General features: G+C 30.9%; 1 protein-coding gene across 6 annotated transcripts in view; it reads right to left on the bottom strand.

Annotated features, from left to right (window-relative positions):
• The window catches only part of spg (dedicator of cytokinesis spg), a 161,128-nt gene that overhangs the window by 6,272 nt on the left and 137,200 nt on the right, over positions 1-17,656 (bottom strand). For 4 of the 6 annotated variants that reach the window (XR_010843004.1, XR_010843005.1, XM_067045947.1 and 1 more), the window contains exons 24-40: positions 16,512-16,745; positions 16,002-16,161; positions 14,871-15,019; positions 14,699-14,784; positions 13,855-13,872; positions 11,584-11,746; positions 11,299-11,502; positions 9,606-9,800; positions 6,478-6,619; positions 3,942-4,042; positions 3,742-3,816; positions 2,351-2,566; positions 2,104-2,235; positions 1,416-1,555; positions 1,240-1,333; positions 1,019-1,101; positions 670-779 (exon numbers count right to left, since the gene is read on the bottom strand). Coding sequence is in view for 4 of the 6 variants with exons in the window: in XM_067045947.1 (XP_066902048.1) it covers positions 670-779; positions 1,019-1,101; positions 1,240-1,333; positions 1,416-1,555; positions 2,104-2,235; positions 2,351-2,566; positions 3,742-3,816; positions 3,942-4,042; positions 6,478-6,619; positions 9,606-9,800; positions 11,299-11,502; positions 11,584-11,746; positions 13,855-13,872; positions 14,699-14,784; positions 14,871-15,019; positions 16,002-16,161; positions 16,512-16,745 (2,302 nt within the window). In the remaining 2 variants the exon portion in view is untranslated. The remainder of the gene's footprint in view (positions 1-669; positions 780-1,018; positions 1,102-1,239; positions 1,334-1,415; positions 1,556-2,103; positions 2,236-2,350; positions 2,567-3,741; positions 3,817-3,941; positions 4,043-6,477; positions 6,620-9,605; positions 9,801-11,298; positions 11,503-11,583; positions 11,747-13,854; positions 13,873-14,698; positions 14,785-14,870; positions 15,020-16,001; positions 16,162-16,511; positions 16,746-17,656) is intronic. The other 2 variants (XM_067045948.1, XM_067045949.1) reach the window with 2 other exon arrangements.

Below are 17,656 nucleotides of genomic sequence, written 5' to 3' on the forward strand. Positions count from 1 at the left end.
AAGAAATATTTAAAATAAATAAAGGAACAAGAGAGAGGAAATATATCAGAGTGGGGAAAAGGAAGAAATATTTAAAATAAATAGGGTAATCGCTTAGTTTACCATATTTTTTTGTACTTGTATGCCTACTATCTATTAGAGGAGATTGCGGCCAATCACTTTTGATGAAATCTCCGCCCAAGTCAGTAAGTTCCTTTATTTTTTAAAATATTTCTTCTCTAATTTTTTTTTTTTATCATTCATTTTGTACAATAGTATATTTTACCTTCTATTAGTATCAACTAATATCTACTTAATTTATTTTAATGGATGTTTCAAGTTTGTTATTATTCTTATGTTTCTCTGAATTAAGGTTGTTACCCCATTTTGTTTTTGAGCTCTGATAAAGGACTAAAATTCAGGTCCAAACGTTGGCACAAATAATTTTTTTTTTGCTTATCTTTACTGACCGCAACCCCAACCATCTCTATTTCATATTTATTGGAGAACTGTTTGTCTAAAATTAAAATTTGACCAAAATAATCACTTCAAAAGCAAATAATCTGTAATTTGAACGGATTAGCCTCGAATGACCCAAGGCAATCATGCACAGAAAACTTGAAAAAAAATCCAATACTTCGAAACATATTAATATAAAAAACTAGAGAACTTATAATGACATGAACTCACTGGATCCTCTCGGTGGAAGTGGTGGTGCTTCTTCTGGTTCCTGGGAGCACTGGCTTGCAGCACTAACGGTGGAGCGCTGAGACAGGCTACGGCTCAAACTGCGACTACTTCTGTAAATAATACATGTATTGACTGGCTCCATCTATTGTTCAAAACAGAGAATGCTGGAACATCATTACAGGGTACCAAGGCCCGACAATATGTATTACTTGAGAACAAAAAGAGGGGTGTGAAATATAATTTTGTTTTTTACTTCAGTAGCTTCAATGTTTTTTTTAAATTTAAACAGAAACAAACATAATTAATAATTAAATAAAAGACATAATGATTATTTTAAAGAAGTGAATACCTCTCAATAGAATTAGCAGCATAAGATTTCGGCCTTAGAGGTAGGGTTGGTACCTCATTGATATCACTGCACTCTGAAACTTCCTGAAACATTGTTATAACAATTTATAAATAAAAATATAACATCAATGCTCATGATAGTTTATATTTTAATTGTATTAAAATGGTGTTCTTGGAAAGTATAAACACACTAATTGAAATAATAAAGAAAGCATTACTCACCTGTGGTTGCGAGTAAACATCATTGGCTAACTGACAATAGGCGGAACTGTTTGTATATTCTTCTCTACCGTCAGAGCAAGACAACGAGCACGTCCTGATGTTCAAAAAGTGTTTTAAACAGAGAGCTCTAATATATTAGATATATTGGACAAAATAACAATAAAGAAGTAACTTACCCAAGAAGAAGCCGAGGAGGAAGTGATGCCAAGGAGATCTTGATCTGGGCCAGGCGCTCTAGGAGGCGCTGGTGGAGAGGTTGCATGTCAGGAGGTGCCAGCTGACCATGAAGGTTGAGTCCACTCTCCAATATCTCAACCTGTAACAGGGGTTTTGTTTGAATGATACAGCGGCTAAGAAAGTATCAGGACCTCACGCATGAGAGGGAACCTAGATTGCCATAGTTTGATGAAGAATATAAAACAGGAAAAAGCAATCAGATGAAACTACGATTGGGGGCAACTATAACAAGGTAAGTTGAAGAATAATGACAGAGAAGGAAAGATGATAAAAGGTCAAATTGCGAGAAGAAATGGCAGAAGGAGAAAGAGGAGCTGGATAAGATGGAACAGTTGAGTTTTAAAAAGGAAGTTGGAGATTTCTTCAGATTGGTCAAGAAAAAAAGAAAATGCTAAATGGTTAAAGATCTAAGGAATTTCCTACAAGAAAAGGACTCCAGTAAGTGGAACAAGCGCCTGTTTTAAAAATTGTACAAAGTTGATATTTTTTATCAAATGCAGTTATGAACTATATGTTTTAAAGGTATGTCTTGAAAATGGAGGAAAACCATGAAACCTTAGTATCCAACATTTTATAAAAGCAGATAGTGAATGCAAGTTTGATCTTATATGAATATATAATAATTACCTGTTCTTGAAGGAGACGTGCCAAGGCAGCAGTGTGGCAGGCAGAATTGGGATTCTCTATTACAAACTGATCGCTGAAGAAGGCTTCCTGGTATTTCGCTATACCTCCCATTACTCCAGCATCAATTACTCCCTACAAACAAATACATCAGTCACATTAATAAAACAGTCTTTAAATATTGCTGGTTAAATTAAACTGTGAGCAATTATGAAATAAGTAAATAAAAAATAGATGGAACATCCCTTACTTGTAACCTCATTGAGAGAGGGTTAGTGTGGAGTTTAGGTTCAGCTGTATACCGCCCAATTAGGGAAGCCAATTCACGATTGACCGTGCTCACTGTCTCACAGGCGAATACAACAGGGGCCACTTCCTCGGTGACGGTAGACACTACTTCAGACCATCGGAGGATCCCTGGTAATGGGGAGGCAGTAGTCAGTGTTGTGCGTTCCAGCCACAATGACTGCAATCGTCCAAAGTAACAATTTAGTAATATGGAAAAAGGCAATCTATAAGCACAGTCATCTTAAGTTGTGTATTAATACAAACTCTAAGAAAAATCATAGTTGAAAACAAACAAAAAAATGGAAATCCATACTAGTATAAGAAAGAAAAAAAGTAACTATATTATTATAATATTAGATACCTTAAAATGTAACTATATTATTATAATATCAGATACATTAAAAGGTAACTATAATATTATAATGTTAGACACTGTAAAAGGTTAACTATATTATTATAATATCAGATACCTTAAAAGGTAACTTTATTATTATAATATTAGATACCTTAAATAAATTAAGTTAGAATTAATGTTCTCCTGTCAGTTAAATGATTCTTTGCTTAAACAGTTTGTGTTATTGCAACAGAAAACAAAAAATTGGTTTTAGTATAAAGCATCGCACAACTTTCACATAACCCCCACCACCAACCCACTTACATCTCCAAGTTTTGAGTGGATCAGAGGGCTCATACTCAAATTATCACTGTTTTTTGGAAAAAATCTAAGACGAGAAAATGGGAAAATTTTGAACAAAATATTTTTATTTTTCTGTTGCAATATAAATACATATTTACGGTTCTTGAGATGGAAATTGTAAATATTAACTTTTTTCCTGCCAAGAATACAGTGTAACAAAATGTAATGAAATCTTAATCATGCTCTACCAATCGAGAGAGATCAGGTAGTCTAGGTTTTTCCAATTTAAACCTGACTATATTTTTTCTTTGTTTCTCCTTTAGTTATTCATAAATTGTTTTCATATTTTGTATTTATCCATTATTCAGTACTGCCACCAATGAGAACTGGTTATTTATTTTTAAAAGAAATTAAAGGTACTTTAGAAGAAGATTTTTCATTTGTCATAAATGCCATGTCAGGTTTTATGGACTCAGTGGGTCTCAAAAGATCTATTTCTGTTAAGAACTCAAATTCAAAATTTTTTAAGATGGTAAAACTTTCCCTTACAATATATTCCATAGTAGGCAAGTGAAAGTAACAATTCAGGACCAATCTTGAGAAAGCATCTTTTATCAAAAAAGCCAAACTCTAATCAATAAAAGTAAGCAATATGGATACATTTCTGACAATTTAACAATGTTGATACCTGTAAAAGTTATAAATGAATGTATTACCTTGAATTCATTATCTTTATCAACAGGTGGTTTATGGACAGGCCTATCCAATTGGAACTGCCGCACGTCATTCACCTGCCATGCAACAAATAAATGATTTACACTGAGGAAATGCTTCATTGAACATATAACTAATTGTATTTGTTGCTATAACAACCTCCTAAATACCTTAGGGCGGTTGGTAACAACTTATAAACTACCTGATAGAACCTGGAAATCTTTTCTGGTACAGGCCCAAGCGCCTCCTTTCTGTAAGGCAGTCTAGACTCTGGAATCGGCTTAACGTTGCATATCTGAATATCTGCCGAAAGACAAAGCAAACAAAATAAAACATGACTAATTACAATAAATCTTATAAATACCTTAATCTAATTAGAGGTTCAGAGTCACATCTAAAGGATTACACATTCATCTATATTATTCCCTTCATTATAAATTCCCTTTGCTGAGTGAGACGTTATCGCTTCTTCTACAGCAAGAAGATAAATTAAAGTAGAAGATTTACTCCCTTAAACTACCCCAAATAGTGTACATGTCCCATATATTTTTTAAGTTAGAAGTATTGAATGGTCGGGGGACAAATAATTGGCTGTCCTCGTACGCCCTTACGACCCCACCCATTTCTTTTTGTCTCCTTTGACCTAGAAAATATCCATTCTGTATCTAAATGTCACCGCAATTTTTATAAATGTGCGAAAATTATTTATACTGATGATTTAGATTTTTAAAAGCTCAAGTAATTGAAACTTAAAACTTATAAAACAGAATTTAGTGATTAATAACAGATACATCGATTGTTTGTAACAGTTTGATAAACTTACATTTGAATTTAAATTTTTCATAATTGATTTAACGAGAAAAACAATATATGGAAAACAAATTTTGCATTCATGAGGAAGAAGGATTACAATATTTTTAAGAAATTAGTTTATATGTAAAAAGGCTTTTATTTTTTTTTTTTCTGGGCCGAATACGCAAAATTTAATCCATTATTAAATATAATTCTTGACCCCCTGAAGAAGGCTAGAAACTCTAGCCGCAACGTTGGTACAATTAAATAGGTTACACCAACTTTATCAGTAGGCTTCCCCAATGTAGAGACCTTCACGTGCAGCATCAGTACCGCCTGTAAGAGGAGAAGGTTTGAAGCTCTTTAAGTTGTAATTGCTTTGACCAATGCTCCAGTCTTGTAATGAAATAACATTAGGTGTTCCATTTTCAGAAAGGTAATAAATTATAAAACATTGAAACCACAACCTTCTTTCAAGGTTCAAGGTTTTCAAGACAAGTTTGCTCTTATAGCACATGCGCTTATTGCCTTGCACTTCACCAGCTCACTTGCTTTAATAGCAATTTGCTGTGCCAATCATTTCTCTTAATTTAATTCTGTATTCATCTCTCTGAAGATATACAACCTTCAAGATATCTACATCAGGTTCATTTATTCTTTTTTTCTACCAACTTATCCAATAAATCTTATCCTATTTTCCATCTTTTATAAACCAAGACTATCTATGGACACTTCAATGATCAACCCATGAGTAATATTTATCATTCATTCAATTTATTCTATTCTCTGTATCAACGAAAATTACCTAAAATATTATGAAATACTTTTTCTGGCCCTCTGTGTTTATTGAAGGTTTTGACAACCATGCATGAATTCTTTATTTCTCTATGGACATTATACCATATTATCTAAAATGTCATTTCATCACCTATTAACATGTATATATGTTTTATAATTGTTAAACATTTTATATATCAGTTTGTCATGTGTATTATAAGTAAAAATAATTCACAGAGCCAAAATATTAGAACAATCGTCAACGCAAGTATAGAATACCCCTGTCAACACCAAGGTCCACAGAGAGTATATAATACCCCTGTCAAGATGAAACAGAAATGGTAAAGGAAATATATTTATTCATTTTGAAGGGAGGTAAAAAAAATTAATCAGCAGAGCAGTAGCTTGATATATCCTCACTTAATTAAATAAAGGATATTTAATCCATTATTAAATATAATTCTTGACCCCCTGAAGAAGGCTAGAAACTCTAGCCGAAACGTTGGCACAATTAAATAGGTTACACCAACTTATTTGTGTTTCATTTTGACTGCACCCCCAACCATCTTCTCCTTGTACGTCATCCACGGTCAACTATCTCTCATAATTATTAAATAAAGGATATATAAAGCTACTAAATGCAATCCCCGTGAACAGTGGGGCTTTCAAAAATTCCTTAAAATGCCCACAGGCAATACAGGGTTATTAGTACATAATTTATATTTTTATGTATTAATGTACGTATATATTGTATTTTCTTGTAAATAAAGTGGAATGGAGAGTAAGAAAAAAAAAAAAAGAGGCAGAAATTATATTTTCTCTGAGTCTCTTCAGGGCATTACAAGGATATTTCTTAATGACTCTCAAATATTTTTGGAGTTTTTACTTTAAGATCCTTCCACCTTTCTGTTTCATGGAAGTTTTGAGGACTGGTCCACCTAAGTTTTGTTGCCTGCAAGGTCAGGAGATGGGTGCCTTCAACTTTGTACAAACCTTAATAATCCCCCATCGATCCTAACTTACATCTCGTTCCTACCTACCTTCTTAATGGTAATTCTGAAAATAAATGAACATGTAGCATCATGGTCTTCTGAGAGATCTTAGTAACCACCCTCGATGCAAAAACATAAATATTTATTCTGACTCATAGCAATCAAAATTATACTTACATTGTGTTTCTGACTGCTTGATTGCGTACGGAGGTGGAGTAATTTTGTTATATATAGCTGCAGATGGGAATTCAGTCTGGATCCGAGAGGTAAAAGCCTCAATTCTTTCATATTCCAAGCCTCGATAGACAAACACTTTATTCTGCAAATGAAACATTCAACTGGTGTAAATATATTCAATCAGCGCTAGCATATTCTTTAAATATATTTATTAAAGGAAATAACAAATTCGATAAGTCCAGTAAACCAAATTTAACAAGATACATGAAAAACTACTCATCTATCAAGTTTATCATAAATATTGTTTTCCAAGTTGACATCATTGGCCCATTCAAGACCAATTGCACACTCTGAATGCAATGCATTTCTGAGCCAAAAAGACCGACTGCACATCTCACATGACTGTACATCTTCTATACAACAAAAATAAGGGTCATCTTTCCAGAAAAATTCATTATCTTGTAGTGCTGCTTCTTGAAAATTTAGGTTTATATTCTTTTATTTTTATTTATTTCATTTTATCTATAATATTAATAATAATCTTTTACCTAACATTAGGAGTTCATGTTACCCGACTATTTTTGGAACAAATGTTGTTCAATTTAATAGTGTTTTTTATTTAATTTTATATTTCATCCCTGGGCCCTGTTTCATAGTACAAACTAATACTATTAGTCTTGTTGATTTAACTTAATACAATTACACTGACTTGTACTTTAGTACTTTTTAACTCCTGTAATATCACTAATAGTCCTCCCTATTATGCAAAAAAATAAGTATTAGTGTAATTAACACGTTTGTATACTTGTATTTTGAATTAATACTATTAGCTTTCATTATGAAACAGGGCCCAGGTGTGCCATCCATCCCTAATAATAAAAACATTCAGAGGAGCAACCTGCACAAACAGTATGCAATCATCTTATTTGTACAAAGCGACTAGCGACTGATTTCTATTGAAAACATGTTTTTTTATCAAAAATAGCCAATATAAAGCAAACAAATTTTTTTGATTCTGAGGATGTCTCCAAAAACATATTCTGTCTCGAATGGGTTAAAAGCCTTCAAAGCCTCAATATTCATTGGACTAAAGACCAAGACACTAGACTCTAGACACTAGACACTAGACTTGGTGACACTAGACACTAGGCACTAGACTCTATACACTAGACACTAGACACTAGACTTGGTATTTTTTTTTATTTTCAAGTTTCATACATAGAGAAAATGAGTTATAAATTTTGTGTTATATCATAAGGAAGTTTATGATGATTGAAAAAATGTCATATTCTATAAGTCCTTAGGTTTTACACAATATTGGTATTGCAGCAGCTATTAACGTAACTACAAGTACAGACAACATTAAACACCACTAGTCTTCATATTTAATATGTAGTCCATATTACAAAAGATTCTGTTTTCTCACTGTTGCTTCTATAATAAGTATTTTTTTTTTTAGCCAAGACTCCCATTGGAGTTCTCTACTGCCTAACCATGGTTGGAGGTCAAAGTTTTCCATTTTGTTGGAGCACCACTCAATGAAAATAGTCAATGCCCCAGGCCGGATTCGAACCGGCACCGCCAATAGAACTCAAATTGGTAAGACTACATCTTACCACTGAGCTACAGGTGGCCCAATAATAAGTAATCGTATTACAAAAGATTCTGTTTCCACACTGTCGCTTCTATCTCCTGCAACAACACTCTTCAGCTTATCCTCTCCAGAAATAAAATACATTTAATATTGCAAATCTCTCTCTATGAAGATTATTTCACAATTATAAAAATGTTATTTTTAAATAAATGAGTTTAACATATTGTGTAATCAAAATTTTCAACAAAACCCTATGAATTCTATAAAAAAAGGTGTGAAATATAAGCATTGACCATTAGTTTTGGGTAAATATTTGGCTTACTACCTTTTTATAATCTACATTTTAACGGATCTTAAGAGGACCTACAATTTTGTTCAAAAATTAAATAAAATGTCATCATAATTTGTGTTTTAATTTCTTTCACTAATCCCAGGTCTTCTATACTCTGAATTTAACAATATATCGTTGTATATATTTAACAATATATGGTTGTATATCTTTAACAATATATGGTTGTATATCTTTAACAATATATCGTTGTATATCTTTAACAATATATGGTTGAATATCTTTTACAAATTAAAACTTTTTAAAAAAAATATTTTTATGTAACTCACTAATTGACCTTTTTTTACGTTTATATCAACTTGTAATAGTATTTTTTATAGTATCATCTTTTTTATAATAGCATCTTTTATTCTTGTTTTTCTAAATTCTCACCCTATACTTAATTTAATTAATTTTATATTTACTATCCTTCCTTTTTCTTTTATACTCATGTATCTTATTTTTTTATTTATATTCATGTGTTATCAGCTTAAGTATACTTATATTAATTACTTTATTATTAATTTTTCTATCATATAATTTACATACCTCTGTATCCTCACTCATTTGGTATATTGTCTTTCTTAATCACTTACATTTATGGTATCCCATTATTTTAACTTTATTTATTCTTTGTTTCTCTATCCATGTAAATTTAAATTTTTTATTTTAAATATTTCTTCTCCCCCTCTATTATGTATATTATCACTTATTGTTTACCTAATTTTAATATTTTTTACAGTGTTTACTTTAAAATTATTTTCAAATGTGACGTACTTAACTCCCATCCCCACTCCTCCTAATACAAACGGTTCACTCTGAATTTGACTTCCGTCAAAACAGGTATGAATTCTGTCTCGTTCATTTTCAGTTGATTTTATTGTTATCCTTTTTCATCTCTTAATTTGTACTTTCTTTAATATTTCTTCTCTTTATCTGTTACTATTACCGTTTTCATTTATTGTTAATAACCTTTAATTTTTCTTAATAAATTTTACGTTTCATTGTATACCCTTGCTATTTTCCACTAAAAAAAATTTTTTTTGTACTTATGTCAAGTGTTTGTACCTTTTTTTAGCCCTGATGAAGCCATGCAACGTGGGGCGAAATGTTGGCTCAAATAAAAATATTACACTTTCACTATTTCAGTTTTATTTCACCGCACCCAGACCAGATACCATTTATTGATACAGCAATCTTACTTACCCTGAGAAATATCGGAAAGGAAGTACCCCAAAAGCCTACTCTGAAGTACTCTGGCTCTGGCCTCAGCTGGTGTAGAATCGACTGGTAGAATCTGGCTTGTGTCTTCAGTACTTCTGTCAGCTTGTCGTAATCGTACAGTCGTTCTTCGTAGACGTGGGCCAATTCTTTCAATAAAGGAAGACCTTTTTCCCAAACCTACAAAATAAAAAAATTGTCATCAGTTCAAAAGTAAGTTCTACTAGAGAAATCATGACTAATGCTAGCGAGTGTTAGTAATTGGGCTTTATAAAATAGAGACAAAAAGTCATGTTTATGCATGTAAACATTTTATTTTCTTTAATTTCTTTTCTTTATATATTGAAAGATTGAATTTTTTTTTTTTAAATACATTTAACAATAACGAATTTTACTATTTAATTTAATTTTGGTAAGTAATGTAAAGGTGTATTGTAAATAAGGACATCACGTGGATTGTTTGTTTGCAACAACGGCATTAAGACTGTTTGTTTATAATAAAAGACTGGCTGCATCTCCTATATAGTCAATCAACCTTGAGGTCTCTCGACAGCCATCTATTATGGTCATACGTTGCCACCATTGTCCTATCTTCTAAACCCATGGTCTTCATCCTCAACAGGTCAGACAGATAAACGCAATTTGTTTCATCGAGCAGGTGTAATTTTTTTTTTTTTTTTTTTGTTAAATAAGAGTTCTCATTTGATTTGTTTAGTTTATAATAATTAATTCCTTATATTTTCTTCGTTATAAAATTTTATTTGTTTTTATTTATTTTACTAACATTACTAACCCTATACTTAATTTATAATATTGATAATTATACATATGTATATTTTTTTCTTTGTGCGGTAGTTTGATTCTTTTACAGAATTTTCTTTCTTTTCATTTTTCAACCTTTCAATTATGATGAGCAATGCAGCAACCAGAACATGGCATTTACAGTATTTTGGAAATTCTTTTAGATGTTGGATTCAGTTCACAACAAGTTATAAATAAAACAATTTTCATTCCATCTTTTCAAAGACAATTCTATCAGAAAAATACAATACTTATGAAAATCCTTAAGGAAGACCTTACTTTAAAATGACATCTTTAGCTTCCAGTAATAAAATTTTCATTTCCTAAACACTCCTTTTACTTGAAAGAATTCTTTAAGAACAACAGCTCCCTTAGCAAGGGAAATTATCTCTGCCACAAGCTCCCTGATGAAGACCTGAAACTCAGATCGAAACGTCACCATGAATAAATAAGTTTTTGTTCATTTGTGTTTTTTCCTGACTGCACGGCTTAGAAAGGTTGAAATTTATTTTGCAGTGAACCGATGGAATGCATTTTGACCTTCCATCTGTGAATAGATTGGTAACCTGTAGAATAACCATCCTGTATTTAAAATAAACAGTCACGTAAACAATTCAGAAATGGCCCAGTAGGAGGTGGAAAAAAAAGATTTTGTCTTTCTTAAAACCAAATATTCTTCAAAGTACTTTATTTTTAAGGTCTTGCACATCCTTTTTAAATTAGCCCACATTTTACAGAAATAAAGAACTGTAGAAAGGACAATAATTCCTAAATACATACTAATGCATTATATAAATACCATTAAAACTGCAAAAGAATACAGTACAATACTTGCTGATTAAAATATTATATAAAGATTATAATAAATGAATGTTACCTTAGCTCTATCGAAGTAATTGACAATTGTATGATACAGTTCTAGCTTGGCGGCATGGTGCTTCTCCCAGGTAAGGCAATCTGAGTAGAGCAAAAGAGTAAAACCAGCTTCGGTATAGTTCTCAGCAGATACGTGTAGAGCGTGCAGCTTGTAGATATAGCGAACGTACATTTCAGTTCGGTTTATTTCTGTCTTGTAAAAATTCTACAAAAATAAAGAGTTATAAAGTAATGATATTTATATAATAAGGATTAATATAAAATAAGAGACAATGTAATATTTTACCAAAAGATTGACCGTGCAAGACATCCTCTTGTCCCTGTTGTCGTCACCATGGATTACACTTCGGTAATCGAGGAGACGCTCGAGAAGTTTTGTCACTGAAGATATGAAGACCCAACCTGTTTCCTTCCAAGCTGGGTCCTCTCTCTGCACCCTCTCCAGCAATCTGTTGTAATATCACTATTTAGTTTTCTTCATTCCAATTTAGATTACAGATATATCATCATAAAAGAGAGCACAAAAAACCTCAATTAAGCCAAAAGAAGAAGCACAATTATCACGGTTATTCATAAAATAGGTAAATACAATGAGTTTTATATTATTAATAATTAGCAATACTATAACTTTCATTTCAATGAACATCCTTCATTTTTTGTCAATACAATTCTATTATATACATGAAAATAATCAAAAGGTCCTAGAAGACAATAATTGTCATGGTTGACTATTGCTATAATTATTACTATTGCTATAATTATTATTATTACTATAATTATCACTATTGCTATAATTATTTGTAGATTAGTTTATCACAACATATTGCTGATGTTCTGTAAAAAGGATAAATTCAACGAATTGGGTATTTTCATGTTATTACTGGAATTTTGTTTAACTGTGTAAAATAAAATTAGAATACTACCAGGTTCTCTAAATAAAAATATCATACTATAGGTTTTTCATCCAAAAAGAATTTTCCAGACCAGGTGAAGTAGAAAATATGCTTTCCTGTAAATTGTTGGATTCATCTTTACAGAATACTGATAATGCATAACAGTTTGATCTAGTTTTTATAAATAGATTATATTTTTTATTTCAAAGTGCAGTGAAAATTCTATATCGACCTTCTATAACTCAAGAACAAAAAAATATTATACAGGAGTAAACTGATTTTGTGATGTGAGATAAAAAGGAAGTGGAGGAAGGCAACACTGGTCAATTCTTGCAGGAAAATTTTTATATTGTAATAGGTGAGTAGGAGATTAGAGGAGTTTACCAATCCTGGCAGTCCCTTTGAAATTGAGTCTGATCCTTTTCTTCATACTCTCCTATTACAATATAAAAAAATTTCCTGCTAGAATTTACTTAGACAATGGTTGTCCTATTTCAATTATTATTATTATTCTGGAACTAATATTTTCTACCTTGAGCTATAACAGGGAAGGCAAGATCATTATTAATACAATTTTAATATATTATTTCATTATATAAATATATATTATTTCATTTCTAGAAGTTTCACTTCTGTCGGCTAGCCCCGAGTCTGCCAGAATTCTTTTTTTTATATTAGTTTAATGAGATCGTATAAATAAGAATCGATCGAGTTAAGTACATTTTTTCAAACTGTAATTTTATTTATTTTAAATTGAGACTGTCTATTAATCATATTTTAGAACCCCAAAAATCCCTTAACCTAAGGATCCTCTTTAGGACTTTTTGAAAAGTTATGCAAGTACTTTTTTACAAGTTACTAGTAACAAGCAATAACAGATACCAATAATGTTCAATTCAAAGCTCAAAGATAACAATGTCGTAAGATAATATAAAATAAATGTTTCCAAAATCAAGAGTCAAACCTGAGCCGAGAAGCAACACAATCCAGTGGTTCATTCATTAACACATGCTTCTTCGAAGTTATATACACTCAAGGATAAAACAAAATGAACACTCGTATTTTTTTTTATAAGGTAGTCTTCAATAAAATTAAATTTAATGGGTTTAATGTTAAAGCAAGCTTTATTGGTTTGTTTAGTTAATGATATTTATTAGGATTCATAAATATAAAATATAGTGAAATTTCTTAATTGAGGATTATTTTTAATTGATTTTAATCAAAATTATTTAATAAAGGTTTCAATTTTTTAGCCCCTTAAATTAGAGATGTATTTAAAGTAAGGTTTTCTTTTTTTAAATTGAACCCATCGACATAAAGAATGAGATGGGTGTACCACCGTACAGCTTCCTTTACATTTACAATTCTTATAATAACAATGGATCATAACACTGGCATTTTATCTATCTTCTAGGAACATTGTCAATATTACAATATTCTCCAGTTCACCTGTTTCCAGGAATTTCTAATGGGATGGGGTAATTTTTACAGATTCTGTAGCAAATAAAATTTCAAGATTTGGGCACTTTTTTGATCTGACACGTCTTGAAGTTAAAAATGAGTGTCCAATTTTATTGTTCCTTGGCCATTATGAATTAATGATTAAAAAAAAATAATAACTTAGCATTTAGCGTAATAAATAATAAATAAGTTGCATTACTTACACAGTACTCAAGTGTTCCCTGACGGAAGCAAAAGCAAAAGCAAAAAAGAAAATAAAAAAGCACATTAATGCAAAAAAAATAACAATATAATCTGTTATAAATTGATTAAACAAAATGATATTTACAAAATATAAATATAATTGGGGAAAGTAACAAAACATGAATAGCAAATGGAAAAAGAGACACACCGAGTTAACAGCAATGAGTACATGATACTAGCTCTAAATTAAATTATTTGTATTAACTATACAATCCGTATTGGATAATTAAAATTTTGTTAATTAAATAATTTATAATAATTTAACTTAACACGTTGACTGCCACAGTACTATTCAAGATTTCAGTCTAAGAAGCCAGAGTAAGTTTGGCCAATTAAGCCAAGTAAGCAAACTACGAGTTATCTCGCAGGTTGGCGTCTGAGGCAATAACACCAACTATGAGATAACTTGTAGTTGGGAGTCAACGTGTTAATTAAATAATTTTACTGATCGAATAATTTATGCTAATTAAATAATTTGTATTAATTAAACCAGGTGTACTAATTAAAATTTTATTAATTAAATAATTAGTATACTGCAAACATTTTTCTTGAAACTTTAAGATTAAAGATAGAGTTCCATAAAAATTTTTATTTATGAACAATCTTGAAATAATTATCATACAAAAAAACAATTTAATTAGTTAGTTTTGTTCCTCTCCCAACTGTTTTTCATAACAAAGAAGCTATCACTGACACAACAGCAAGCTTTCAGACAATATCCATTTTTTTTATTTACATATTTTTTTTTAATTTCATGCCATTCATGAAAATATATTTACAGATTGGACATTGTTTAGTACATACATGGTATTGAAGAGCTGGCGATATTCTTCATCCCCTTTGTTCTCACTGATCAAGACGTCTAGCTTGTCGATCAATTCAGATTCAACCTAATATTCAATAAATTGGCAATTAATTAATTACGAAAATAATGAAATATGATTGAACAAAAACAAGTGATTAATCATTCACTTACCTGCTTGAAGTTGCCATGAGCGTTGAATTCACACTGAATCATGTCAAAGAATATATTTAGAGTAGCCTTCCTCAGCTCCGGCTCTGGGACTAACGTTATCTCAAGAAACGGTCCGACCATCGATGGGATAAAATGAATTTTATGATCACCTAAAAGAAATGAAACAGAAATACAGCAAACTATTTTCAGTATTAAAAAATAATATTGAGAATAATATTATGGTCAAGCATTGGATTGAGGTCCTAGAATATTTCATCTTTTGAAAGATAGTTATTTAAAAACTATCATGGGAGCATTTGATTTATATGCATTGAATTTTTATTGAAAATTTTATTTTTAATACCTAGAGGACAGAGGAACACAAACAGTTTGATTATTAACACTTAAATTATAGAAGAATTAATATAAGACTGTAATATACGACAGAGGAATCAATGTAAGACATAAATATAGGACAGAGAAATATTTACATTTTGATTATTAACACCTATAGGACAGAGGAATTAATATAGGACAAAAGAATTAATGTATGACATAAATATGTGACAAAGGAACACATACAGTTTGATTATTAACACCTATAGGACAGAGTAATTAATATGAGACAGTAATATAGGACAGAGGAATCAATGTAAGACATAAATATAGGACAGAGAAATATTTACATTTTGATTACTAAGACCTTATAGGCTAGAGGAACATTCACATTTCGAAATAAAATAAATAAGATTTTGGTGTAGAACTTTAATTTATCAAAAAAAAATCTTTAATTTTGAAAAGTGATAGATGAACTTTTGATAGAAAACTCCTCACTTATTCAATTTCATGACCTGTATCCACCCACATTGGGAAAACCCTAAAAATTTGTTAGCAGTTTTTGAAATTTAGGCCTACAAGATGCATTTCATTTTGATATTCTCAAAATTCTTGAAAAAAAAAAAAAAAGGGAGTCCCAATCATACCTTGAACAACCTGTATAGATATAAGTATTATTTATCAAACACAAACTATGAATGCTAAAAATTAAATAAATTTGGAATCCTGCATAATTTTAAAGACAACTTCATTATAAAAACCTTTAAATTTACAGGTTTTGAATACATAGCAATATTTTAAGAAGAATGGTCTCACCTAAGTTAGACCAGGCTTCGAGGATTTGAAACCCCATGCGCACCCTCATGTCTCCGTACCTGCACAGGATCTTCTGCCTCTTCACCTCTGAGAACTTTTCCAGTTGGAGCGACGGTTGGGTAAGGAAAGCAACTGCCAAGTTGAAGTAGTTGCTCCATACCTATCCGAAATATATATTAAGGAGATATTTTTATACTTGTATCTATGGAGATGATGGAAGTATTAAAAATATTAATTTTTGCCTCAGTTAAAGTGATCAGGGACAGCACTGTGTTCAAGCAAACTACGAATGAATGTAACCTTAAAATATTCATTTGTATAACCAAACTTTGTTAAAAAATAAGGAGTTATGTTATTTCAAAAATGGAATAAATAAATAAATATATTAACAAGAAAAATAAAACATTAAGAAACATATTTAAAATATTGCTAATTGGACTTTACACTATACTGTGACCAATAAGATTTAAAAATTATCAGAGTAACTTGGGACAGTTTCCTCAACCTCACCTGGTAATCAAATGGGTTGATACGTATCGGCAGCTCTCGGATGGCTGGGAGAATGATGGAATTGGCTGACAGTCGAACCTCAGCCCACTCTTTGGGGAACACCTCCTCCTTAGTCAGATCCTTCAAGACGAGGAGTAGGCGAAGAAGCAGGTCTTTACTGTCGCAGAACAGTCTGCGATAATGAGCTCTCGACATCACTTGTAACAGTCCGATGAGGCATGCTACAAGGCTTCCCTACAAAATGCATCATTGTTAACTGAATATGAATAAACAAACATGTCTCATGCAAATATTAACAAAATATATAGACAAGTCATATAAATATTTAAATTTGAATGAGAAATAAAAATTCTTGAAGAAGTTTATCGGGGGGTGCGGTCAACAAAGAACAACATAAATAAACAAAACAATATTTATTTATTTTATGCCAACGTTTCGACCTGAGTTTCAGGTCTTCATCAGGGATAGTGGCGTGTAAAGGGGACGGGAAGCAGCTAACTGAGAAATAAAAATTATTTCAAATCATTTCTAATAGATAAAAGCCTTATAGCATCCAAAAGTTTGATGATGAAACCACTAACTATTGTATAACTCATTAAGATTAGTGTTACATTTTCAGTAAGTTAAAATACAATTAAACATTGAAACATCACCCTACTAGATTTGATGGTAAAACTCAACCGCTCAACCTTTTACAAGGATTTACATTACCTTATTCTCCATCTTATGAGCCAAACTAGGCCAAATATCATTAGGCCATTGCAGATGGATGTGTACTCTGTATGTACTAAATATAATTCACTCAATTTGTTCTATATTATACATTCTATTTTGTTTTTCATAATTTTCTATTGTATTTCCATCACTTATGTTTCCCTCTACTCTTATATCCCAAATCACCTCATATATACATACGTCAACGTAGAAAAAAAATGTGAAATAATGTTAATATTATTATCAGTAAATTCAGAAACCCAATCTTATATGTTTTTATTAATACATATACAAGATCAAAAATTGATTTTAGTTTTACTGTTTCATTAAAGCAGAAAGTACAAAAATTAATAAGTTTAAAATATCTTATTTTGTTTACAAGATTTTACACTCTCATAGTCCATGTTTCTTAATTAGTCAATTATTTAAAA

Source organism: Halyomorpha halys, unplaced genomic scaffold, assembly GCF_000696795.3.
Source record: "Halyomorpha halys isolate HHAL.00 unplaced genomic scaffold, Hhal_1.1 Scaffold399.1, whole genome shotgun sequence".
Lineage (NCBI taxonomy): Eukaryota > Metazoa > Arthropoda > Insecta > Hemiptera > Pentatomidae > Halyomorpha > Halyomorpha halys.